Raw genomic sequence first — 26,400 nt, forward strand, 5'->3', positions numbered from 1 at the left:
CCAGCTTCCTCCCTGGTATTTTCCAGAGGAGGGGCCCTGCATGCGTTTGGCTTGGGCCAAACCCCCTGCCCAGCCCAAGCTGCATCCCTGCGCTTTGGAGAGAAGGTGAAACACGAATATGGATAAATGGATTTGCCCTCACATCTCACAGGAGCACCACTCTGTTCAGTCCCGTGGGCTGGACAAGGACACTGCCCCCTCTCTGGCTGTGCCAAGGTCACTGAGCTGTGCCCTGGCAAGGACGCTGCTAAGGAGAGGGAGCAGGGATTTGCGAGATGCTCGTCACGATCATTTATTCTTGTCATTTCTGACCCTCAGGGTAGGAAGAACATCAGAGCACTGCAGGCACAAAACAACAAGCTTTGTAGGTCATATCAGCGTGTAAAGTACCATTAGGAACCACAGCACGAAGCATGAATAATGCTTCCTTTATTCCATCATATACCTCAACACCCTTTAAATAAATGCAAATGGTTTTTTGTGGACGAGGTTTGTACGAGATGCCTGCTCGGGGACTCAGGGCTGAAATGGAGCTGGAGCAGTAATTTTGTTCTCTCCCCTGACAAGTCAGAGCACTATCTGATAGGCTTAGTGACAGTCCAAGCAACCCAGGCAAAAGAGCCAGGAGAACGCTGTAAATCTTCCTTGCAGAGATTTATGCTCTGCCCATTAAACCAGAACCACAAAACACATATCCTTCCATGCTACCCTCCTCTCTCTGAAGGACACCAAGGCAGGAAAAAACTTTGAAGGACTTCAAGCCTGGAAGGGGACCTTCAAAATCCAATCACATAGTTTCTAAAAAGCCACCAAAAGCCAGCCTCGACGGCTTTAATCCTAAAATCCTTTCAGCAAATTGTTACCTCGATTGCTAAAAATGATCAGATAATGCAGAGAGAGATGCACAGTGAGTCATCGCCCCCCAAGCACTTGAACTCCCTTTGGTCTCAGCCGGAGTGGGGTGAGGTTGCCCCCAAGAGGCAAATCTGACACAGCAAGTAGAGAGGGGAAAATGCTGAATTGTGCTCTTAGAGGTACCACATATGAAGGATTTATTTTTAAAAATATCTCCTCATCTGCTCTTATTTGTACTTCTCCCTAGCTGCAAACATCCATGGACGGGGTGGGAGGTGAGATCAACTCTGGCATGTGGTTGGCTGTGTTCTGCTGGAACTCCTGAACCGCACAACTCATTTTCCTAGTCTCACTCACAGGGTCATTAGAAAGATCAAAAAAAGTCAGAGTTTTCTTCAGCCAAATGAAACATTTGATCCCATACACCTCACTAGGCTCCTTCAGAGCAAGGGCTGTCTCAGGAGTGGATGGAGAGACACAATGGTGGACACAACAGACAGTCTGGAAACTGAGAGATGACGTGAAATCCCTCGGCTGTTCACATAAAGCATGCAGGCAGTAACGCCACACTGGACCCAATCCTAGCTCCTTGCAGGGGGTGAAGGAACAGGACAGACACCTGGCATATCTCCCCAGCACATGCTCCACCCTCCAGGGATCAGCAGCCTGAAGCTTTCTCAGCCAGGGAGAACTGCTTTCATTTCACAGACCCCCGCTGCATTTTTCTGCCACAAAATGCTCTTTGAACCTCTAAGCTTTTAGCCCCCACAGCATCCTGAGGCAAGCAGATCCCCAGCTCCTGTCTCCTTTTGTTTGCTTTGAGCTTTCCTGCTAATAAAAGAACTATGAAGTCTGAAGCCATATTACAGAGCGCCATTGAACGGCTTCTCCTTATTTGCCCTTTTTCAGGCCATTTGATTGTTGAGCTCTCCATCTTACTTTCCAACATCACAACTATTTCAGAGAGATGCAGCCGACTTAGCTCCACTGCAGTTTATTCCTGTCCTTTACACCCACACAGAGACTCCCTCAGAAAGGGCTAAACCTGTGACATAACCACGGATTTAACCATTCCTGCAGCTAATTTGCAAGAGGACACAGTTTAAACACCCAAGCTGAGATGCACCCAGGGTACTCACTGCTCCTGCACCAGGCTCCTCGTGGGTCCCCCTGTCCTGCTCAGCCAGAGAACATTCCCGCATCCCCAGCACGAGCCCCTGCCGCAGCACCTCAGCTCACTGGCAGCTCCAAACTGGAAGCGTCATCTCCAAAATTACTGTTGCGCTGGCTCCTGCCAGACTCTTAATTAGAGGAAGGCTGACACAGTTTCTCAGCAAACGGCGCTCACATACTGCGGGAAAAAACAGAATGAGGGCAAGAGGAAAAATGGGCTAATCAGAGAAAATCAACCGGAGGGAAAAACACATTGCGCTGTGCAAACCTTACCGCAACAATGCTGGAGCACAAAATATACTGGGGGGGGGAAAAATGGGTTAGTACACAGGGGAGGCAGGCAGCCCTTCACAAAGGTGGAGGAGAGCTGATTTGCAGTGCAGTGTCTCAGCAACCTCACCTGGCAGGCCTCTCCCCACAGCCCAGTTAGGGCAAAGGGGACACGCTCGCTTTCGAGCATGCAGATCAATGTGTCTGAGAGCCTGAACGATGCTGTCTGTGGAGCCCACGGCTGCTCTGCATGATTTACACTGCCTTTTTAAAAGCCTGCAGTGTGAATAAAGCACGATACTGAATGCCTTGCCCCCCTCTCCCCATCACTGCCCCTGGCAGCTTGAAGCTATTGTTTTTATTCCAGCTGCGGCCTGGCAGTCAGTCTGGAGAAGAAAGGGACCCTCTGCTCCTGCATCTGCTCCGAGAGCCAGGAGTTTCATCCAGCCTCGGGAGAAGAGAGCCTGGAAGGCAGAGGCCAAGCCCCGGAGCCTGCGTGCCGAGCCCCAGCTCCCAGCGCTCGCTGCTCGGGTGAAGAACTCGTCCGTAGCACAAAAGCAGCACAAATCCATTTACCCTTTCTGCTTTTCTCTGCGAGAGGGAAGGAGCATCGCTCGCCCGGCTCCAGGCAGCTTCAAATGCAAACCCAAAGCGAAGCGCTGGGACAAGGGTGTGTGAAAATGGCCCCTTTATCCACCCCTACACACCATACGGGCCAAACCTGCCTTGAAAAGCTTTAGGTTTCCCCCGAGGCTGATGGCAAAGGCACTTTGATGACAATGAAGGGAACAATTCCAGTGGAGTTTCCATCCCCTCCCCTGTGACCTCCCTACAGGGAACTGGGAGGTGGCAGGAAAGCCGAAGGAGGTGAAATCATTAGCAGCAGCTGACCACGCAGAGACCAGGGAGGCATTCAAAAAAGTACAAGGTAGCCGAATGCCACTTAAAAGCAGCCTGAAAGTATAGCACTGGCTTTCTACAAACAGATCAATATATCAAGATGGGAAGACGCGAATGTTTCTCTTCTCTCACCACCAAGCCTTGCTTTTGATACCAGATAAAATGCTCCCTTTCAAATTCCTAACTGCAAAGGCGAGAAAGTGCTGGCTGAAAAAAGCATCAGTCAGGCAAAACTAAAAGCCTCTCTGCAAAGAGAAGCCCTTCGAGGAATTTACTTTTCCTAGGATCCTTCCCACCAGCAGCCCACGCCATTCCCCAGCACTGAAAGCCCTTTTCAACACGTGATAAGGGGCCCTGCCAGTAAAGCTGACAAAATATCCACAAGGCAAAACATGAAGGTAGTTCACAGCCTGGAGGGAAATGGCAATTAAAGGAATTCTGATAAATTAAACCACAAGAAATAAGCTAAATCCACCAATGATTGTCTGACCTCTCCAGGCATCTCCTTTGGAGCTCCTCAGCAGCTGCTTAGGCTCCTACAGTCTCATCAAACCTCTTTCCTGCTCAAAGTCAGCCAGTCCCAAGAGCCTTTTTTTCTGTTTCTAGATGCAGAAAAGAAGCACTAATGTGCCAGTGGAAACAGCTGCCCCTCAAAAAGCTCACCAACCCAAGGAACAAGACCCCTGAAAAATTAGGAGGGTCATCTCCAGCAGAAACCTCTCTGATTTGCCCTTCTCAGTCAAACAAAAAAATCACACAACCACCACAAACCAGTGGAAGATAAACCAACAAGCAAACACAACCCCCAAGCCAGGGATACTGTGCTATACATACAGGTCTCCTGGGAAGAAAATAAACAGAAGAGCAGTGTTAGTAGTGTACCTCCAGCATTCCTGCTAGTGACAGGATGAGCAGAGGAACCCAGCTACCTGGAAGTACTTGCTTCAATCTCCACAACACCCCCAGGCACCCAGGACTGGTGCTGGACAGTGCTGAGGGAAACAGACCTGGCTTTCTGTGCTCAGAAAACCAGCACTGCACCATCCATCCCTCAGTATTAGAAGTCTTTTTCCACACTGAAATCCTACCTCTCAAATGCCTTTGCAGCAATCTAACTAGATGCTCCACAATAATAACAGCACACTTCAGGTGTTCCAGTCACCTGCTTTTCCCAAAGACAGTCTCAACTAAATCATCAGCTTTGGGGATTCTGAGAGTTCCTGCAGCCTCTGCATCAATGAAGTGTCCTACTGACCTTGAGCCAGACCTACCTGCAAGTCATTAATCACTTCTGAAATCCCCATCCGCCACCAAATTCCACAACAGGAACAGTGAGAGCACGAGATGCACAAATTGTTTCACTGTCAGGTTTCTTCAGCTTTAAAACCAGAAATGTTTGGGTTATTTTAAGCCACAGAGAAAATTAAGCCATAGCAAAAAATAATAATTAAAAAAAAAAAAATAAAAAGCAAGGAGCTACAAACATTTTATAACCAGACTTTAATTTTTTTCTGTTATTACTGCAATAAAGTGCGCCTACTTCCACATGATATGTGATAATCAGGCTCTTAATATAGCCAACACAGTATCAAAAGATAGACCTCAGTGCAAAATGCTTCTCTGAAGACATCCAAAGCAGTTAAGACCTTCAGTGTGCAAACAACATATTCTAATGCATATAAGTCCTGGCTGAGGGACAGCAAATGAGTTGGCAAAACACAAGGGCAGCAGGTTTGCTATTTCACTGCCTGAACCCCCTTGTAAAGACCCTGTAGTGATGCTTGGGAATCGTCTCTGTAAAGATTCAGATGAGCACCAACTTAACCTATTTCTAGGACTTCAGCAATTCCTCCTCAGCTACAAAACAGATGGAAGAGAAGTCCAGATCAAGCATGAGTGAGGGAAAGAGGGAAAGTATTAGAACAGGCATTAAGCATAAAAGCACAGGATTGGCTAAGCTGAGAATGATTTCAAGAGTGTCTGCATCTATAGTGAGCTAATCGTCAGAATTTGTAACATGTGCCGTAAAAATAAAATAGAACCTGCAAGTCCTTTTTATTTTGTTGTGAAACAGAGCCCATTTTGTCCAGGGACATTTAACTAGAAAGGAGTGTCTGGTTTTATTTTTCCATTGTTCTGTTAAATGAAAGTAAATATCAAAGTGGTTATTTTGTGTGGAAAAACCCTCAGCAGTTTCAACATGCTTTGAACTGCAGTACAAAAGCTGTTCATCTAAACCCCTCCCCTTCTTCAAAATATACAGGCCAGCAATGTCAACTTTACACAGTAAGAAAATATACACATTAAATACAGTAAACATTCTTCATTTTTTTACCTTTATACAATATTAGTGAAAAAAATAAAAACATTAATAAAATTACATACAATATATTCAACAGAGTAAGCAACTGTTATGAGAGGGCAGATAAGCCACCAAAGCAAAAGATGGTACTGACATAACAATGTAACACTCGAAAAGAAAGGAAAAAACACTTAGTATGAATTTGCAAATCTAATAGATTTCATCTAAGATGTGTCCATTCTATAGCAGTTCCTTTATATGTAATACACATAATTAAATTTGAAGGTTGTGTGGTTGGCAGGTTTTTTAAGCCTTATTTTACATTCTTATCCGAGAATTTATCATACAAGACAGGGTAATCTACAAGAATTGAAACAAAACAGTATTATAAAACACACACATTGATGTTATTAAAAATCTCTATTATGGGAATCCCCATTAGTGCTGCTACCCAATACCTGAATGTTTTCTTCCTATATATATACCCATCCTACAGACAAACCACAGTGTAAGATTTAAGTGACAGTATTTGTACAGAGAGCACAAAAGGAGATCACACCTTCCTCTGATTATTTCATAAACAGCTCCTGGACCTTGGAGCACATATTGTATGTGCAGCAGGACTTCACACCAAGGAACTCAGTCATCATATGGCTTTCACAGTCTTCACAAAGGTGAGCCAAATGCTGTTCTCTAATCTCCACTGAGATGATATTTTATTCTCCATTTAAAGAAGGTGCAACTGCTGTATTTTGTGTTTTTAAGAGACACTGGATGTTCATACCAATTCTGCTTTGCAGATTACCATGATTCAGCCCACATCTGAACCACTTCCTCACCTGCTCACAACAGGGGAGGTCTAACACTCCTTCTGAACTCACATTTCATGTCACAGGCCAGTTCTTCCCCAGCCAACCTAAAACAATGCTTGCAGGTATGTGCTGACAAGAAAATAAATACACACTGTTTTAAAATATGTCTTGTGATTAAAAATGGAAACAAGAAAACTTCCCTCAGCTTTCATTATGGCAAAATATTTCTAGCCAGTTCTGATAGGGCTATAGGAATGGCTGGGTTTTTTCAGTTTATCCACATCAATTTTTCAGAAGTAGAGCACTTGTAGTAAAAAACAATGTTAGTCAAATCAGATTCTCATGTGTCTAGTGCTTGTCTGAATCAAGCTCAAGTTCTAACTCAGGTGACTGATTTCTTCTGTTCCAAACAAGGTGAAGCTCCATTCATTCTACATCCTCCTTGATTTCAGTTTCTGTTATTTTCACTTAATTAGGCAAGTTTTCACGAATCTGGCTCCCAGAAGTCATGCAGTTTTCCCTAAAGAGTAAAAACAAATTAGTATACAAAGTCAGAAATCCAGCGTCAGAAGAAATGAGTAGAGTAGGCAAGTGCTTAGCTTGGGAGCACCACAATGTGCTAAAAAAAGTCCCTGGAATTTTATTCTGAAATACTTGCCAGTTTCCCATATGTGAATCAACCCCAAAAATCTCTGAAAAAACAACACTAGAAGAGCCACCTCATCATCAACTTTCATTAATTGCTAAGTAGATTCTGCAGCCATGTGTTACATGTGTCACTCCTTGCTCTAGAACATGGAATATCACACACACGACACAAAACTTTTTTTTTTTTTTCCCCATTGTTGGGAGCAATTAATAGTCTTTCCAAATGGTCAATTACAGAGTTTTTAACTGCAATCCACACTAGGCACATATGTATAATTTAAATTTTAGGTAAATGATACTCTGCATTACTGGAAAGCTAAGCTTTTCCAAGAGAGATAGCTTTATGTTCCAAGACTCAAACAGTCGGCCTGATCACATTACAACATAAGCCATACAAGTCAAAGCTGGAAAAAAGAGCTCTGAACTTTGAGTATCAATAGAAATTATCCACCTATTCTACCAAGGCCAGCTAGGTGTCACAAAGGCAAATATTTCTGAGACTTAACAAGGCATTATTTATTACTTTTACTAACCTGAGAGGCTTTGACTAATCATGGCATGAAATTTGACACATTAAAAGAGGGAAGAGTTGTTGAGAGTCCTTAAATATATGTGAATAAAGCCCTGGATTCAAGAAGTCTCAAAGCCACACAGTGCCAGACCACAGCAGGATGTGTCTCACTGCATTCCTGCCCCAATGTCCTATTGGAAGCATCTCCTAATAGCTGTAATCAGAGACAGGCCTTGTGACTTGACTCAGGACTGGGATTTCAGTGTATTACACACACCTTTACAAAACCAGTGCTTTTAACAATGGAGAGGAGATCCTGCTTCTATTGAAGCCAGCAAAGTAAGAATTGTAATTAAAATCCATTCTAATGCATCTAAGTGTATTCCACAGCCATGACATTTACGTTGAAAAAGAAAGTCTCTTGAAAAGAATATGCCACTTTCAAGTGCTAAAAAATGAGTTAAATGCACTCCACAATGTGGGAAGAGAGAAAATGGTTTCAGAAAACAGTACCTGAGTAAGCCGAGTGGTTTGTATCACATCCTGCCATTTCCCATATATCCTAGCAGCCAAGCCTTTCACCTGCAAATTCACACTGATTAATTTAGCCATTTATGTTAAAAAAGACAAAATCATACCCTGTGTTCCTCCTCACAGCTTCGAACTCCAAAAACCCCCAGATAACCCAAGATACAAGGTTTACTGGAAAGGAACAATTTTATTGTCACAAAGCATCATCACCTCAGCTTCAGATCCCTGTAACTCCTGACTCTGAATTTAAAGTCATGCACTCCACAAACACATTAGAGGCACATGACTCCTCAGGTTAAATGTTTAGAATCATCAGGCAAACCTCTGGCTTCCAAACACCTCATCCCTGGGAAATGAGGTTTGTCACACAAGTCTGATTGTACATAGAACAGGTGCAACTGTGGCCACAAAAGCAGCTTCTGAAACAAATTGCTTGTACAGAAAACTATGCTTTTCATAGCCCATCACAAGCAGTTGTTTAATCCAAGCCATTTACACAGATTTGCTTCATGTGCTGTGCTGTGAGTCGCATCCTCTAGAAGTTACTGCCATACACACAAATGAAGCAATGGAGAAAGCCAGAGTAAGATTTTCCCCTCTCAGTGCAAAGGCCAATAGAAATAGAAGTGAAAGCAACCAGAGGTACAACACTCCAAGGAGAGAGTAATTAACTTGTTAAAAGGATCCATGCTCCACTAATCTGTCTGAGTAAGAAAAGAAGAATGTTTTTGAGAGGTAAGGAAACACACAACTGTAAATGTCTGATTTAAAGCCAAAGAAGCCAAGGCTTTTCAAAGTTGGGGCTGGTCACTCTCTTATCACTGAGCTGACTTGGTTTGTTACAACAGCGTACAAAGCATGAAGGTCACAAAATTAGGACTACCAGTAGCAAGGCTCACAGGACAAAGCAAACAAAAGGCAGCTGTCCAAGCTTGATGCTATGTCACATACATAAGTGGCATAAATCCAAAGCATCTTTAATCAATTCATTCATTTGAGAAATAAAATGGAGAGTTGTGCAGGACAGGCAACTTTTTCAGTCCTCTGTATCCTGCCCTGCAGGTAGGCCCTGCTCTTACAGTTGGAGTCAGCTAGCAGTGACTGTCACAAAGAGAAATAGAGCAACTCTGTGGGCCTAAATGTGGAGATGCCTGGCTAAAGCAAAGATCAGTCACATTTTAGAGCTGTTAAGAGTCCCATTGTTAACATAAGGAGTATTTTCAGTGATTTAAAATGGGCATGTATTTATGCCCATGCAAAGACATGACATGAAAAGACAGAAAAATAGGAAAAAATAAAACCAAGACCATGAGGAACTCCTAGAAGTCCCAGGGCTGAGATGAGGGAACAACATGCATCACAAACACTAAAAACCACCCTAAAATCAAAACAAAACAGAAAAATCAAGTTTTGCATCTTACCTTAGACCGATAAAACATTCTTGCATCTTCCCTAATATCACCTTTTACGTGCTTATCTAAGGCACGACAAAGCTTCAGTAAGTGTTGCTAAATAAAGACAAAAGTGTACAGCTATTAAATCCTCCATGTCAAAACTACAGGCTTTATACAAACATTATATCAATCTAAAAAATACATGCTTCAGCTTGAATTTTTCCCAGAAATACACAGTTAAAGGAAAAAGAAAGAAAACAAGACCACAAGATCCTCTATCTGTTGCTGGCATGCCCCTGGTAAACCAGGTCTAAGAGTTTTTAAAAGCAACTTCAAAGCATAGCAGAGCTATACAACACAATTATAAAGTTCCTACTAACTAATTTGCAAATTCTTTCAGCCCCCAAAATAGCAAAAAGTGAATTGTCATTCATCTTTTATCAGCAAAAAAAGTTCTGAAGTTACAATAGCTGAAAATAACCTTTTCAGTAATGATGACTCAGGTAATTTCTTTTGTAGGAATTGGCTGAGCAGGTAAAATATATCCAAGGTTTTATGCGCTGATCTTTTATTTTCTCTAAATTTCTGATTACTTTAATAAAGCTGTTTTGTACTTCATGATCTCCCGATAATGACTCCCAAGGTCTTTCACATTCTGTTAGTTTCTTCATAAAATTCCTGTTTTCAGTCTCTCACTGAACAGCTGCCAAGAGGCTCCGCTCTGCAGAACAGGTGAGACATGCTGAAATTCTATTTATAAACATTTGCTGGTGTCCCAAGGCCACCACAATTTATCCCCTTCTAACTGGAAGAGGGGCAGAAATAAAATAGGTAAAATTGATTTTACACAAGTCTAGCCTGCACAATATTCAGCCACACTCCTCTTGCCACTTGATGGATAACAGGTCAGTGAATAATAAAATCTTTCTTTGTTAAGAAAGTGAGACATTAAAAATAAAGTTGAAAATATAAATTTCTCCATAAATCTAAGTAATATACTGAGACACTTAAGCATCCAAACGTAGCCAAATATTACTGGTTTCTCTCTCTCAAACAATTCCTATGACGGATTTCTTAAAAGCCAAGAGTGATTCCACAGGGCAGAAGGTTTACACAAAAACCTTGCAGCAAGCAACTCCCAGCAAATGATCACAGAAATCTGAACAGAAATATTGAAAGGCTTAGTAGAAAGTATTACTTAGCAGATGTTCACATCACATGGCACAAAGGAGCTACCACTACAGAGAAGAGCTACAGCCCTTGCTTTCACTTGCTGCACTCCAGCATAGGAAACTGAAATGTGCTTGAAAACATTTTACTGGATATTTTTAAAGTGGTTTTCTCCTAGACTGAAAAATATAAATCCTACTTCCCAAATTGATAGAATAATTTGACTTAGAATTTCTGTGTTAAGTTTATCTCCAGGTACTTTCTGAGAAAAATTAACACAACAAATGCCTGCTCCTTCACAGCCTTATGTTTGGAGGTAGCTCAGTTCACAAACACAGAATAAAGGTTTTATTTCTCTGCAGTAAACACACAGAAGCTCTTCTACATTTACTTTGCCCAGAACAAAAGTTTCCCCTGGTGCTATTATGCACTGGTTATCTTCCATCATATGATAGCTCTTCCTAAAACAGACTAAATGTGCATGATAAACAATATTTTAAAATTTAAAGGTCCAGCCCCTAAAGTTACTTACCCTTTGACTAGCATTTACAACATCAAAGAAACTGGCTTCATTGACTAGATGAAGGAGGACATAGATTAGGTAGTAGACCTGGAGAGAAATCAAAAGAACTTTAGCAGTCAAAGCACCATTATAACTCTCCTCATCTAGAAACAGAACTCTCTCTGCTTTCTGGAATGAAACCTCCAACAGCCAGGCCAATGAACAGATATATCAACATATCTGCCTAAATAACTAATTTGAAACAGTATATTCACATATTAGAAACATTTTAAACCAGTATTATTCCATTTTAAATAACCTAAGTAACCCATAAAAAATGTGGTTTTAATAATTGAAAATTAAATTCAGCAGTTGGCTTTGTTTCCCCATCATCTACCCCAGATCAAAACACTGGCTGAGAGATTCTGTGATAATCACTCAAATAACCAAACCAATATGCAGTCTTTGGATGGATGGAAATACTAAATCTTCCTAACACTTGTTTGAGAGGAGAGATTAATAAAAGATTCATAAATCTTTTTCTGAAGCCTGCAGATGAAGGTTTGGCTCAGCACCAAACAGTTTTCACTGATTACATCAGAAGGGAGGGAAGATTGTCCTCTGATTACAGAAGCAGATACTCAAAACTTCCCCATGACTCAGGAAATCTGACCATTTCCCTGTTTCTAAAACAACCCAACACAGGTTCCTCCACCACATGCTCCTTTCCTTCCTCCATGATTATAACCAAAATTAATAATATTTTAAAGATGAATACCAAAACAGTGCATTTACAGTTCCACATACAGAACTGTTAAAAAGTAAAATAAACATTCCCCAAATTGTGTAAAACATAAAATATTATATATAAAATAAAAAAGATGCATAAAGATACAAAAGCACTATTGGCTATATACCTCATGTTCTAGCTTTGCATGAACTTCATGATCTTTATGCTCCTCCTGTCCTTTTCTCATCTCTCTCATCTTCTTCAGTAGATAAGAAGGTTTCATACACACCAGAAAGTGATGCAGAAGAAACATCTACAGATACAAGCATTAACAAATTGGTCTGATTTGCTAACAACAGAAAATTGGAAATTGAGTGCCACTAGAATATAAGTTGTCCATTAAGACAAGAACAGAAAAGGCATTTTTAACTAAAAAAGAAGTTTTTGTGTTTTGAGTAATTTTTGACTATTCACAGACTTCAGTGTTTGTACACTTCCTCAATAAAAGATCAGAGTGTCTCCACATGATTACAAAAGGAAGACTCAAAGAAGTACAGACCTCTTTCCAATGTCAAAAATTAATGTCTAGGCATATAAACAAGCACAAGCTGCAGACCATGCAGATTACACACATGCAAATACACTTTTAATACTGATCTAAACAGAACATTATTAATTGGTCATTTGGCAAGGTTCTTGAAAATCAGCTTTCAATATTAAAACAAACCACAAGCATACAATATATGTTTTCTAAACTTCCAAATTCTACAAAGACAACACAAGTAAGCAGTACCTGCTTGTCACTGTCATCAGGTATTTCAACATGCCTTTTATGAAGAAATTTTGCAATTATCACTAGGCTAAGATGTCTTCTTACTTCCCTGAAAAATAATTTTTAAATTATTTCCCTTAGAATTTCTCACAGTTTCTACAAAGTATGTGAGGCTATGCATGTCTTCCCTAGACAAACTTGCTTGCAACTATTAAACTGGATTTTCTGAATATAGGTGCTATATAAACCAGTAAGTAGGCTAGTAAAACAGAAGTACCCTTAATCTCATTGTAGCTCAGCTTCTGCACAAGTAAACAATGTTAGATACCTGTCTCCAAGCGTGAAGTTATTGGCCCAACTAATTCTGCTCACTCAGTTACATCATAATTTACTAATTTCAAAGATGTGGAACTCAAAATGATGCTTAGAAGCAGACATGAACCACCCAAACAAAATTTAAATTTTGGTCACTCAGACAAGAATTAGAGTGATGGATGTCAGAACCTAAAGCTAAACATTTTTTTGCCACAGGCTACCAAGAATCCACAGCCCAGAAGCTACATGAAAGTTTAACAACCCTTTTTCACAGCAGAAGTGATCAGGAAGCTATACATGCACACCAAGAATTGCACATACATCTGTAACATATGAGAAAATTAATCCTTTCTTTTTTTTTAAGTGCCATGTAATAAATATTGCATTTTTCAGACTTCAAGCTTAAAGAAATAAACCAGCTGTTAAAGATCCTCTGTATTCCTGACATGACAGTGTCATTACCGTCCACGTGTGATCCAGCTGGGCATGAGCTGAACAAGCCACAGGAGGTTATGGTGATTACTGGAGAGTTCACTCACTGCCAGGCACAGCTCAGGCACCTTTAAAAGAACAACAAACCCTCCTGAAACTGAAGAATGGCTGTTTGCTTTATTTCCAAAGCAGCACACATCTACTCCCTAGAAACACAGGCAGCAGAAGTGATAAAAGGAACCAATCAAACAAGAAGTGATGTGCATAAAAAAAATTCTGTGCTGCACCAGGAGGTGGGTGTGCTAAATACAATTTAAAATAGGGTAGCTGACATCAGAATATTCTTAATGACATCTTACCATAGTGAAATAACTTCTTCATTCTTTCAGACTAATCATTTTAACCATACAGCTATTTTACCACACATAATCTTAAGATCAATGAACTGTTGTGGAAGAGGACAGGCAACTCCATATCATGCAACAAAAACCCATACATTATACCCTCTCACTTCCTAAATCTCACAAAACCACAAAACTTTGAATTTTTCATATTATTATACATACTATTATTGAAAATTCTATGTTACATTTTCAGCCAGTACTTTTCTGATATGTCAAAAAAAGAGAACTTCAAAACATAAGTTGGGGTTTCACAAATCTACAGATCTAGTACAATAAATTTATGAAGTTACCTTTGTATCCCAGTCTTTTATACTTGTTAGAAGCTTCACAAAAAGGCACTGAAAATCTATTGGAAAATGGTTTTTTAACTGTTTCTCCAAGCTTATTTTAAGTAGCAATATAAGCAGCAGCCATATTTCTTGGTCAGTATATCCATCATTAATTACTGATGTACAGAAAACTAGAAACTTTAAAAGAAATACAAAGCATTAAAATATGGAAGTGTTTTAGCATATTTTGAAGCATGATGAGAAATTAAGTTTTCCACACTCACATTAAACTGTACCTCAAATGATGTACTGTTTTGGCAACACTTGTTTAGCAACATATCCCATCCCACAGTAATAGCACCCTTTTTTTAATAAACCTGCTGGAGGCTCACTTATTTTCAGCAATGGCAATATTCCCCAAACACTACTGGAGCAGGAAAGATTTTTCTTTACAACATAGATAATCCTTCTTTAACTGAAAGAAAGGCCAAAAGATTTTCTAAATACTCCAGTAATACTGAAAATTGAAATCAGTTGATAGTTTCTTCTATGTGAGAGAGCCAAGATGTTCTATAAAGTGCCACAGCTGTAAAAGGGAGGCAGCAAAACTCTGCAATAAACTCTGCTGAATGTGAAGCTGAAGTCTCAAGAGAGCACCTACTCAAACACCCACTCAGGACTAGATTGCAAACCCTGTCCTCCCTCCCAAAAGAAAATACACACACAAAAAAAGAAACACAACCCACAAAAACCTTGGCATTTTCTCACCTTAATCACATTAATTAAATTGCTTTTAAGCAGAGTGGGGAATGCTGGACTGGCAAAGGCTACACATCCCCTTGGCCGTTGTTGACTCTCTGTTTCTTGCACCTGACTTCTAATAGAAAAAACACAATCTAAGCAAAAAATTCAGAAGTCCACAAAGGCTTATTGACATCAAACTGAAGAGAAAAAAAATCCTGCATTCATTAAAATGCCTTCAAATTAAAATAATCCTCAGTTACAGAGAATCTAACACACACATCTAACTCAACTTGCAGCCAATTACTGCCCAGCTATTCAGCCAATATTCTGCAAACCCTCATTAGGAAGATGCAGGACAAAGGACAATGCTCTGGTTTGCTGAATCCTTACCTAGAAGGCATTGTTTGAATTCCAGAGTTGTTTATTCTTACTAAAACCTGAGCCAAGAACTTAGAGAGTATGGGAAAGGAAATAAAGAAGAACCATCTGATTCTACATTCTAAGCACAAGACTTGCTTTCCCAGGATCTAGGCAAAAAATATCAAAAGGAAAACACTTACAAAATATCATGTTCATTGAAGGAGGGTTGAAGATGTTGCAATGGAAAGAGAGATCTGAATCCAATACCCATATTGACAAAAACAGCTGATATATCAGCTATTGAAGGAATCCATGGTTTAAACTGTTTACCATTGATGGAAGCTACAAATAAAATACATGGAATAGATTAGTTTAAATTTAGTTCTTAGCATTAATTCCTTTTAAGGGAAACAAATAAGCTTAGCAGTTTGCATCAATTCTAGCAGCTCTCATCTCAGAGTAGTCAGTACATTAAACAGTAAGCTTATTTTCAGAACAGGGAGAAAGGAAAAAATTCTAATATGGTATTTTACACTAGGGAAACATCTTGCCTACATAACAGGTCAATTACTTTCAAATTCCACCCATTTTCTGTCATAGTTCTCTTTCATCACAAACAGCAGAACAAGCAACAAGGCAATATTTTTGTCTAAGAGATAAATTACTGCTTGTGTAAGTAAAGGCAAGAGGGTGTTATCACAGTGGGACTGGAAGAGAAGCTAAGTAAGATTTGAAACCAGGCAAGGTTACTGTAACAGAAGTGGTAAACAGGGAGCTCCCAGCCTTAATTAATTGCTTGAATGTTCATTTCCATTATCTTGAGCTGTTCATTCAGAATCAAGCAGCAAGGCACAAAATAAAGGAGGCTACATTCTCTCTGGTATCAGCTCTGATTTCAAACAAGAATTAAAATACAGGGTATAGTTTGGACAGCCCTGAGCAAATACTCCAAAAGAACCACATTAACAATATTAACTGGTAGTCTTAAATTAATGTCACTTTTGATGGATCTGAATGAAGACATGGGAAGCATACAAAGGAACTTGTAGTGGAGAAATATTTGAGTACAGACAAAGGAAGAAGACAAAACACAGAAGACATTAGCAGCACTGTGGGCTGAAGCAGATCCTTCAGTGTTTCTGTGCAGGTGTATGATTCACTTCACTTTTGTCATTTATCTGGAAAGCAAATCATGAAGTGCTACATACTGGGTATGACAGGGGGGAAAACACCTTGTAATCCTTAAGCTACAAATGTCTGCATCATCCAAAGTAAAAGATGGAAAGGAAGGCAAACTTTTTAGCAGACTGAGCTTCTCTTCAGGTCAATTCTATTTGTGAAATACCAGGAGTCAGTTTAAAAGGCTCTGAACAGGATGCACTACTTTGGAGGTATGTGCTAGGACCACGTACTGGGATACAGGCTGCACACACTCAGTGAAGGTCAGCCCACAGCATTTCTGCATTACTTTAGTAAAAATAGAGCCTAAATTCAAGCCAAAATCACCCTACAGAACTAGAACCTTTTACTTCCTCACTAACATCTTGCTAAACTGAAAAGAGTAGAAGTGCTTTCATGCAGGTGGTCAGTTTTCCATCCTTCAAATACTTACAGTTTTTTAGTGTTAGCTCCATCAATCTCTCTAAGATCTTGGTGGAAACACAGTGGTCAATATGAATAGACATCATCTGTGAAGAGGAGAAACTACACATTAAAAACCAAGCTGCATGACAGCATCAGTTTACTTTTAATTAGGAAAAAAATAACAAAAACACATCAAACCAGAACAAAAACAACACCAAACTTCCCAGCAGAGTAAGAGGAGTAACAGATTAAAATACAGACAAACAAAAAAATCTAATCCCAAAGCCTCTAAAGCAAGATACACCAATGAGAACAGAATACTGTGAATATTGATTATTTCAAGCAGTGCAAAGATGTCATGAATACTTTAATTATTTACAGTATCAGAATGCTGTAACCCCATGTTGGTTTATAAACAAGTTCTGAGATTTAAGAGAATAGAAAGTATCACGTACCCCTTTGGAACCCATTTGCATCTGTGATCAAACTGAGCTCCCTGAGCAGGAGTGGAGGCAACAGAGTTAACTACACTCTTTTCAAGTGATAGTCAAATTGGATATATGCAATACTACACCCAAATGAATTATTAGTTTTTCACATAACTCTTAACTACAAAAACATGATTATGAAGTACAGTTCAGGTTTCTTGGAGCACTTCACAGGCTCAACAAAAACTACTTTTTCTCCCCCAAGTGCTGGACAGTTTCCTGCTCTGTAAATGATCTCAACTGGCTCACACTTCTTCCTTATTAGAGGAACACCAGAGCTCACAGAAAGGTGGAAGGCAATTTTTTTACTGGGAATGACATGAAAGAGCACTTGCTTTTGGCATGTAGGAAGCCGATCAACAGACTGAAGCTACAATTTCCCAGGTGGTCCGGATTTCTTTTTTGTTTCAGATGCACTTAGAATGTGGCAATTAATAACAGAATGGAGACTGGAGGGGGGCATTTTCATGAGTAACACCACTGTGTAAATTACTGGTGATCCAGACACTGACACATATCTTGAAATGAGAGTCACCACACTTTGAGAATGACTCCAGACTTCTTCCTGAGCCATAAGATACCTTTTCCAAATGAAAATTATCTGATAATGCAAGTATCACTGATGATTTAGAAGATGATATATGTAGAAAATGGTACTTTTGCGTACTGCAGCACGCATTGTTTTTCTAAGGGTGAAAGAAAATAAGATTAGCATTTGCTCATGGTTTGGCCCACAGCACCTTTCCTCATCTACTGTGTCCTTTTTCAATGCAGTAGCATATATGAATAGGGACATGCAGTTTTGCATTCACTCAGAGTGTGGAGAAAAGGCACTCCATTGTTTTACCCCTAGTGACAATCAAAGTATTTCAGACTGGAGAACAAATCAGAACCCAGGAGGAAAAAATAATATCTGATTTAAAAGTTAGTAATGGAACATATTCTGACTTCAACTGGCTTCCAGGAAAAATATTATACACGCACAGAGTTATTGTATCTCCATGAATAGCAGAGGCTTACCTGGAAAAGCCACTTTAGAATTGGCATGGAACACAATGTATTGTGGTAAGCAGAGCTTAGAACACCATTAACAACTAATAAAACTTGCTGCCTTATACCACAACTGTAAGAGAAAAATAGGGGCAAGGAAAGAGGGTAAAAATCAATTAATGGTTGCATCATCACTTTCACAAAAAACATAAGAACTTCCTCACCCCTCAGATCATCATCAATAGCAAAGAAAGATCTGAATATGCAAAACAGATGTTATTCTCGTGCTATTACTTATATAAAATGTCATCATAATCAAACCTTGATTTTTAATAGCAATCAAATTTACAAATGTCATTTAGAACAACTATCTTTCTCTCTATAAAGCCATACTACACAGTCTGGAAACATATCAATTATGTAGGAATAATAGTTTCAAACAAACATTGATTTACACTATTGTACTATGAACCAATGTGCCTGACTACAATACAGCCTGCTATGCTCAATGAGATTATTAAATAAGATTTTTAACTATCCAATGACCTTTACCAACACTTTCAGACTAAGAGAGTAAAAACATTGTTTTCAAACTTTTTAAAATTCCCTTTAAAATAAAGGTTCTGGAGGCAAACTAATGCAATTAAAATCCCACAGCCTATCTCACTGTGCAAATTTGTGGGGTGCAAACAGTAGCTGTTGGAAGAACAGAAAGTGTGCCATTGCTGTTACTGAATTATTGTAGCTTTAGTCACCAGGATGAGATCAGTTGGTCAAAGCAGGCTGCTGAAAACACCAACTTCATGGGTTCAAACTTTGTATGGACCACTCACTTAAGAGTTGGACTTGATGATCCTTGTGGGTTCATTCCAACTCAGGATATTTTATGATTATTCTTTAGAAAGTTAGGGATGTCATAAGCAGCTGAATTAAAGATATCCCATTTCCCACATACCCTTCTTCAGTCTCCTCCCTATCCTCTAGATCAGGTAACTCTGGCAAGAGATCTGTGTCCTAACTCTTACATATACCCTCTACCTGCCTGACTGGTAAGGCCTCCATGTGCCAACTGGGCAGCTCGTACATGCCAGCTGTGCCAACTGGGCTGAATGCATAAGCAATTAAATTGTAATTGCCTTCTGCAAGGGATGATCAGTTTAATTCTCATTCCTCCAGTCACTGATTTACAAGATGCTTTTGAAGCTCATACCCTTGTGATCTCCAAAACATAGTAATAGAAAGGCTTGAAGCCAAAGGAGCGTATCACAAACACCACTTCCTCAAGAGATGAAAAGTCACTCTCCTCCTCTTCACACCCACAACTGCACATACACATGTATATAAAATCCTTTGAGAGTAACTGAACTCTCTCAGTTCCTCTTATGCATGTTTGGAATAAAATACCAAATGAAATAACCAGAAATTTTCAGGATTTACACTTGTGGCATTAGGCAAGTATTTGTCCAGCTATTAGTAGTGCAACAGCCTTGTAAATATAGAGCAGAAATGCCTCTGGGTTACAGAGCAGTTGTTTATGTACACACACACACATGGTGGTGGCTCAGTGACTGAATCTAACAGATGTCAGAGATCCTGACCCTCTGCAATCCTCATCAGATGGAGCCTCAAGTGCCAGACCCATCCAGGAGGAAGCACCAAAAGGCTGTCAGCAGACATAATGTAACACTAGAAGGTCACAAATAGATAACCACAAAGGTCTTTCAGTCTGAAGATAGTTAAGCTTGTGTTCATTGTAATGTTTCACTTCTACATTTGACTTCCACAAACTGGTAAGGTTATCAACGATAGCCCCATGTGGTAGAAATATGGAAGAGGCCAGAACAGCTGGTTTTCCTAATGTCTCATTTAAAAAGTTTTTCAAGAATTCCAGAGGAGGAAAGAAGGAAGCTTCAAATTACAATTTACTGTCCTGTAATGTTAACTCAGAAAGGAAAATTCCAGGGAAAGAGAGTCACAGTCTTGCCTATTTATTAAGACAGAATTCATTTGCATGCAAAGATTAAATAGTAACTTAAAATTGTTAAAAATAAAAAGAAAGTTGTACGAATAAACACAACAAGGTGAAGAGTATATTCTTACCTAAGAAGCAAATATTCTATACGATTTTGAGGGACAAAGTGAAAATTCCTCAAGTCAAGGTTATGTTGAGTGAAGATTTTCCCAGCAGCTGATAAATCAAATAAATCTTCTCCAGGATGTTTGTCAGGTATGACATAAGTTACTACTGAAAATCTCTTTATAAATGCCCTGTAAAATTCAAAACAGCTTTTATCAATTCAAACACTGAGAAGCTATTTGCTGCTTGAGAATGTAATTTGCAGGTGATGAACACATCAGTCTTATGTGAAAGCTGAATTGTTAGAATACAGTTGCACCCAAGGAAATGCATCCAACCCCAAAAGATTTTAACATGGTTCTCATTAAACATACTAACAATTGCTGGAAACAGAGAGGTTGGGGGGAGAAAAAAAAAGGCTAAAAAATCAAAGATCAAGATTTAATTAGTTGTGGAGTTGCAAGGACCTGTGTTCTTCCGAGAGATCGTGTCCACTGGCATCGTCCTCATTTTCTCCACCCGAAGCATTGTCATCTCTTTCTATGTCTTCCTGTAACTGTTTCTCTATTTCCTCTAACCTGAAAGAACAGCAGCAGCAGAGCATTATCATCACCATTTAATATTTACAACAAAATCAACAAAATGCAAGCTCTGAATGTGAATCCTGGAGTCAGGAGCCAGTAACACATGGTAAAACCATGTGGACATTGCATCTGTGTAAAACCCAAGGCAAAGTGAATGGTTCCCAAAACCTAATCAATTTTCAACAGCACAAGCAATCACTGGTTTGTCAGACACAAATACTCAACCAACTTCCAATAAAGTTTTTGTAATTGCACAAAACTTGCCATCTTGTGGCTGAATGTTTACTTTTTTTCTAATCACCAAACAAGTCTTTTATTTGTTAAACATCAATAGTTACAGGGGTATCTGCTACTCCATGGCAGTCAGCCCATAGCTACCAGGGTCAAATTCTTTAATCAAAACAGTTAATCACATAGGCAGTTAATCACATATACCCATCACCACCACTTGCTATTAACACATAAACCAATTTCACTTTTTACCCAGAAGATCTCTTGTAAGAATACTCATTAGTTCTGTTCACTGACCTGTGTAACTACTCAGACAACAACAGCCTGCAAAATTCGGCAACCGATATTGAGCTACAAATGCCTTTAAAAAAAACTACTATAGTCAGTCTACATAAATATTTCTATTTCATGCCTGACCAGCAGCTGCTAGCTGGCTCGCTGACCTAAAACAAAGGCAACAGTAAATTTAGCCTGGCTCTTCAGGGGTAAACAGATGTATCACAAATCATCCCTTGTTGCTTGGAAGGAGCCTGTCATTCAGCTTTTACCATTAAAGCAACACTTGTAGGCCCTATCAGTTCAGTTGTATGTTGGTGGCATCAGCAGGCAAAGCTTAGCTTGCTGCAAATCAAACTCCATCAGTTTGGGGGAGACAAGGCAACTCCAAGCTTCTACAACACCATCCCACGTTTTTCAAACCAGCTTTAACAAACAAACCTTCTAGATTCTTCTTTCTCCTTCAAGAGATGATCTAAGCTGTTCACATATGAGACCTTGCTTAAAGTAGGAGTCTTAGAAAGCTGTAAATGAAACAGTAAGACATTTAAGAAACACCATAAGCCATCAATTCATTATTAGATAATAATCAAAATAGAAACCTCTTTCAATTTTAATGATATTTTACATGCAAACATAAACCTAAAGGAGACCCTGCAAAACAGAAAGATTATCCATTTAGGTTTCTCAGTCCCTTGACAATTTTACATAATGATCAAATCTCTCTCAGTGACTAATTTAGAAATAACTGCTTCACAGTGGATCTGAGCAGTGAAGCAAGTCTCTGCATGTCTGGGGCTGACCTTCACAAAGAGCATTTCCATCAGAAGCTTCTAACCTCACAACATTACTATTACTATCATCCACTGAGACCCCAGAAATCCCCATTCTTGTGCATGAGACAAAGAACCTCCAAAAATGACTAATTTTTTTTTTACTTTCAGAGTCTCTAGATGGCAAAATTCCAGTGTTTGCTAGATCACCTCTAAATTAATCAAAAAAAATAAAACTTCCAATCAAAATCCCGATACAAAACCAAATTAAGGAGCTAATAAACAGAACAACACAAAATTTTAACAAATTTTGCTAGTGGCTTGTTTTTTCAGTAGCCAGTCTTTTATTCATCTTGTAGCATACAACAGACTTGAAATATTTTATGGCCATGATTCCATTCTTTGGACAAGAACAGCTCTTCTGACACCACCCTGATATACAGTCACCTTTCAAACGCAACAAGCAGCATGTCTTTGTGTGGGAAATCATGTAGGAAAGCTGAACACTTCTTAGGTTTTTTTATATTTGGTTAATATCTGTCAAGTAACTGTTGAAGAACTGAGAAATCAAAACTTTATTTCAATGTACACATATGCCCTTTCTTACAAAAGAAGACTGTGGGTATATGCAAAAATCACGAAGTGTTGGGACAGCTCTTAACTGTTTTGTCTTACTTGGCCATTAATTAAATCAGGAACAGGCCAGCCAGATGCTGTGGTCACACACATGTCCCACAAGCATTTGGTCTAGGCTGTGTGTGTTTATCAGGTTTAACCATTAATCAGGTAGTCATGTTGGCCAAGATTGTGAAATACATATGAAACCATACAAGTCTGATCTATAACACTCTTGATTACAGAATCATAAGAACAGATTAAATAATTACAGCTGCTCAACATCTGCCCATGGAGATAGTAACTCAGTCAACAAATAAACCCTATCAGAGATTGAAAAGCATGAGGAAAGGGGAAGCAGAAGAGAGAATTTACACAGGTATGCTGCTGTTCGTTTTCCACTCCAGAAACTAGTGATGGGCTGACCCCAGGCAGCAGCTAAGCACCACACAGCTTGGTCATTTCCCCAGACAGTGGTCCAGGGCAGTGAAAAGAAAAGCAAGGACAAGAGAATTCATGCCTTAAGATAACAACAGTTTAATAAGGGAAAAGGCATAAGTGAGAAAAGAAAAAGCAATTCAAAAGGCAGTCACTCAACACCTCTGACAAGCAGAAGGATGCCCAGCTACACTTGAGCAATGGCTACAAGCCAGAATAATTTCCCCCACTTGGTTTTTTGATTGCTGAGCATGACATTATGTGGCATGGAATATATCCCTTTGGTCATCCAGGGTCTGCTTTCCAGGCTCTGTTCCCTCCCAGCTTTTTGTCTGCTCTAGGGGGGCAGCATGGGAAGAAGACAAAGCCTTGATGCTGTGCAAGTACTGCTCCACAATAGGTAGAAGACTGGTCTATTATCAACACTGGATTTGCCTGAAACACATGGCACCATACAGCTCTTATTAAGAAAATCCATTCCAACCCAGCCAGGCTCAGTACAAAAATCTTTGTTTAAATAATACAGCCATTTTCAACCTGCACTAACTGTCAGGAATGCCACACTAAGACAGGCTGCAGGTAGGTCCCTTCCCTATTAAAACATTATTTTACAATAAAACTTCAAAATCACTACCTATTTGACAAGTTGAACAAATGAACTAATTTTTAAAAACACAGACCAATTCATCACCATAATATCCTATACACAGGGATTCAAAGATGTCATCTATCCCTTGTGATCAGAATTCATTCCACTTTTTAAAATCCTAAAATAAATACTTCCAATTTCCATGAAGTACAACCTCAAAGAAAACACCACACTTACTCATACGCAGATCTCTGACAATCACAGACTGCATCAAGGATATGACTGGAGCCTAGCACACAGATCTCTGAAAGTACATCTACATCAATTTCCTCCTTCCTTCGACTCATGAAAATCTTACCTGACTAGGAAAACAAAAACATTAGACTGCACACATCTTCTAAAAATAACCTCCCAACTTTAGGGGGGGTGGAGAAAAACCCCAGAACTCCTAGAAACAACCAGAAAGTATAGAGCTAAATCAATCTGGCAGTATAAACCATCCTTCTTAGACATTCCCAGGACAAGCACAGTTAACAAGCACATCCCTGCTCCACCTACTCTGTAACTGTACAGCAGCACAGGACCCTTAAGCCAAGTAAGCAGTTTTGCAAGCAAGTAATTCTGAATTATCTTGCATTACAAATAAGGGAGAAAATAATATAAAGATACAACATAACAAAGCTGATTATCTGCTATCTCATTACACTCTGCTGTAGCTTTAATGGGCTAATGAGACTCAGCAAGAGGGGACTGAGTGTTGGTGCAGAATACAATTTTGACTGAAATTAATGTAAAGTAACTATTACCAATCAGTCACACACATCCTGACTACTGTTAGCAAGAGTTCTACTGGCATACTTAGACAAAAACTTGACTGAATTTACAAGGCTTACTCAATTTTCTTAGAAGACACAGTCATGGTTTGTGCCCTGCATGGTAGTAGAAGAGGTACTTGAACATGGTTATCTCATCAGCTAGAGCAGCTTGTTATTTAAAACTGAGCTAAACAGCAGAAATTAGATCACTAGCACAACTGAACAAGTTGCTGTCTGCATGTGCCAGATGGAACAGGTAAGGTTGGAGGCAGTTTGATTTTTGAGTATGAGATATCTCCATTCAGCTGGGCCTCTGACTGTGTTTTGGGGATATACAGCTACTATGTAAAATTTCATTCTCCTAAAATTTGAAATATGGGGTGATAACTTAGCACCTATTGGGCCTTGTATTGTGCTAAAATCTATATTATTTTTCTTGCAAATAACATCCATAAAAGAATACTTGAAAGAATGTATTTTTTGTTTGTTTTTAGCCAACTTACATGAAGCTTCAGTAATGGAGTTACAGTGTCTTGAGAAACACTGTCAAAAGAGTCTTCCAGAGTTCTTGACTCTGGCTTGAGACTTGAACTGAGAATTTTTTGCAGCGGCATTAAAATTTCTTCTTCTTCATCATCATCATCTAGAATGGATTCCAAAATGTCATCTTCACTCCCAGAGCTGCTTTGCCATTTTCTGTTCAGCTTGGACTTGTGTGTAAAGTTCCTTTTAACTTCTAGTTCTCCTGAGGTTTGTGAAGACTCATCATCACTGTCCATGAAAGACTCTGTCAAAAGCACTGAAGGGGGAACACCTTTACCGGTCTCTGGGGACAGTCCAAACGTCCCAGGGATTTCCACTCTACCAGAATCAGGAGTATTTTCAGAAATCTCATTAATTGTATTTGAAAAACTGTTGCTGGGTTGAATACTGTATCCTTTATTCCATTCATGTTTTTCTGGTCTTTTATCTTGCTCTTTCTTAGCATCCAATACCTGAGATAAGCCAGCAAACTGGAGAGGGGATTTCACACCTTTTGTTTGTGTTAAATGCTGGGGAGAAGGCAAGACAGTACTTTTTTCCTGAGAAAAAGAAAGGGACTTGTCCAAGAAAAAGCATGAGTTAGCCAGCTGCAATTGATTCTCTTTGGTATCCACAACAGAAATGTGGTTATTTTTAGCAGGACTGTGTGCAGAATATGAAGATGACAAACCTACAGAAGAGTAATTATTTTTCTCCTTTTCATTGCTTGAGTTGAGGAATTCCTCTGAAAAAGTCAAATCATGTCTAGAAAGGGCAGCAGGCTCTTTGAGCTGAAGAACATCATCATGAGGAGACTTTAAAAAGATATTTTTTACAAAGTCACACCTCCTATATTTGCATTTTGAAGATGATCTACTAAAAGCAGGGTCCTTCATTTCAGATTGATCTGAACTATCTACATCCACACCCATGGCAGTGTGTTTTCTTTTCCCAGGAGAGTCTCTTGATTTGGATAGCCCAAAGGACACCTTAAGGAAGTGTGAAGGAACAGCTGAGCTCTTTGGTGCACCAGAGGCCATCTCAGATGATGTTCTAAATGCATGTGGAGTAGATGCCTCATGTTCCAAAACCTGTGTTAGCCTTGGTTGAGATGGGTCATCTGTGAAGTGTTGGAGAAAAAAATAAAACACCGTTATCACTTCTAAAAAAATCAAAATAGTAACAATCTTAGTTTTAAAAATCAAACATGTAACAGCTTTCCATTTAAAAAACTAACTCCTGTTTTTTAAGTCAACTAGAACTAGAAGTTCTAGTTGACTTAAAAAACTAGAGCAGCCAAGAGTCTGATGGGTTTCCACAGCCA

General features: G+C 39.5%; 1 protein-coding gene across 2 annotated transcripts in view; it reads right to left on the minus strand.

The window, feature by feature from the left end:
• Positions 1 to 5,229: 5,229 nt before the first annotated feature.
• SLF2 (SMC5-SMC6 complex localization factor 2) overlaps positions 5,230 to 26,400 on the minus strand; it is a 28,924-nt gene continuing 7,753 nt past the window's right edge. Inside the window, exons 5-20 of one of the 2 annotated variants that reach the window (XM_015633625.3) lie at positions 25,058 to 26,196; positions 21,766 to 21,848; positions 20,701 to 20,811; positions 20,257 to 20,424; positions 18,187 to 18,289; positions 16,707 to 16,782; positions 15,295 to 15,436; positions 14,759 to 14,867; positions 14,012 to 14,188; positions 13,348 to 13,445; positions 12,592 to 12,679; positions 11,986 to 12,111; positions 11,099 to 11,176; positions 9,424 to 9,510; positions 7,985 to 8,053; positions 5,230 to 6,832 (exon numbers count right to left, since the gene is read on the minus strand). In XM_015633625.3, coding sequence (XP_015489111.1) covers positions 6,797 to 6,832; positions 7,985 to 8,053; positions 9,424 to 9,510; positions 11,099 to 11,176; positions 11,986 to 12,111; positions 12,592 to 12,679; positions 13,348 to 13,445; positions 14,012 to 14,188; positions 14,759 to 14,867; positions 15,295 to 15,436; positions 16,707 to 16,782; positions 18,187 to 18,289; positions 20,257 to 20,424; positions 20,701 to 20,811; positions 21,766 to 21,848; positions 25,058 to 26,196 — 2,690 coding nt within the window. In that variant the 3' untranslated portion in view covers positions 5,230 to 6,796. Of the gene's footprint in view, positions 6,833 to 7,984; positions 8,054 to 9,421; positions 9,511 to 9,877; positions 10,118 to 11,098; positions 11,177 to 11,985; positions 12,112 to 12,591; positions 12,680 to 13,347; positions 13,446 to 14,011; positions 14,189 to 14,758; positions 14,868 to 15,294; positions 15,437 to 16,706; positions 16,783 to 18,186; positions 18,290 to 20,256; positions 20,425 to 20,700; positions 20,812 to 21,765; positions 21,849 to 25,057; positions 26,197 to 26,400 lie in introns of those variants that run through there. The other variant, XR_001522593.3, reaches the window with a different exon arrangement.

This window comes from Parus major, chromosome 6 (genome assembly GCF_001522545.3).
Source record: "Parus major isolate Abel chromosome 6, Parus_major1.1, whole genome shotgun sequence".
Taxonomy (NCBI): domain Eukaryota; kingdom Metazoa; phylum Chordata; class Aves; order Passeriformes; family Paridae; genus Parus; species Parus major.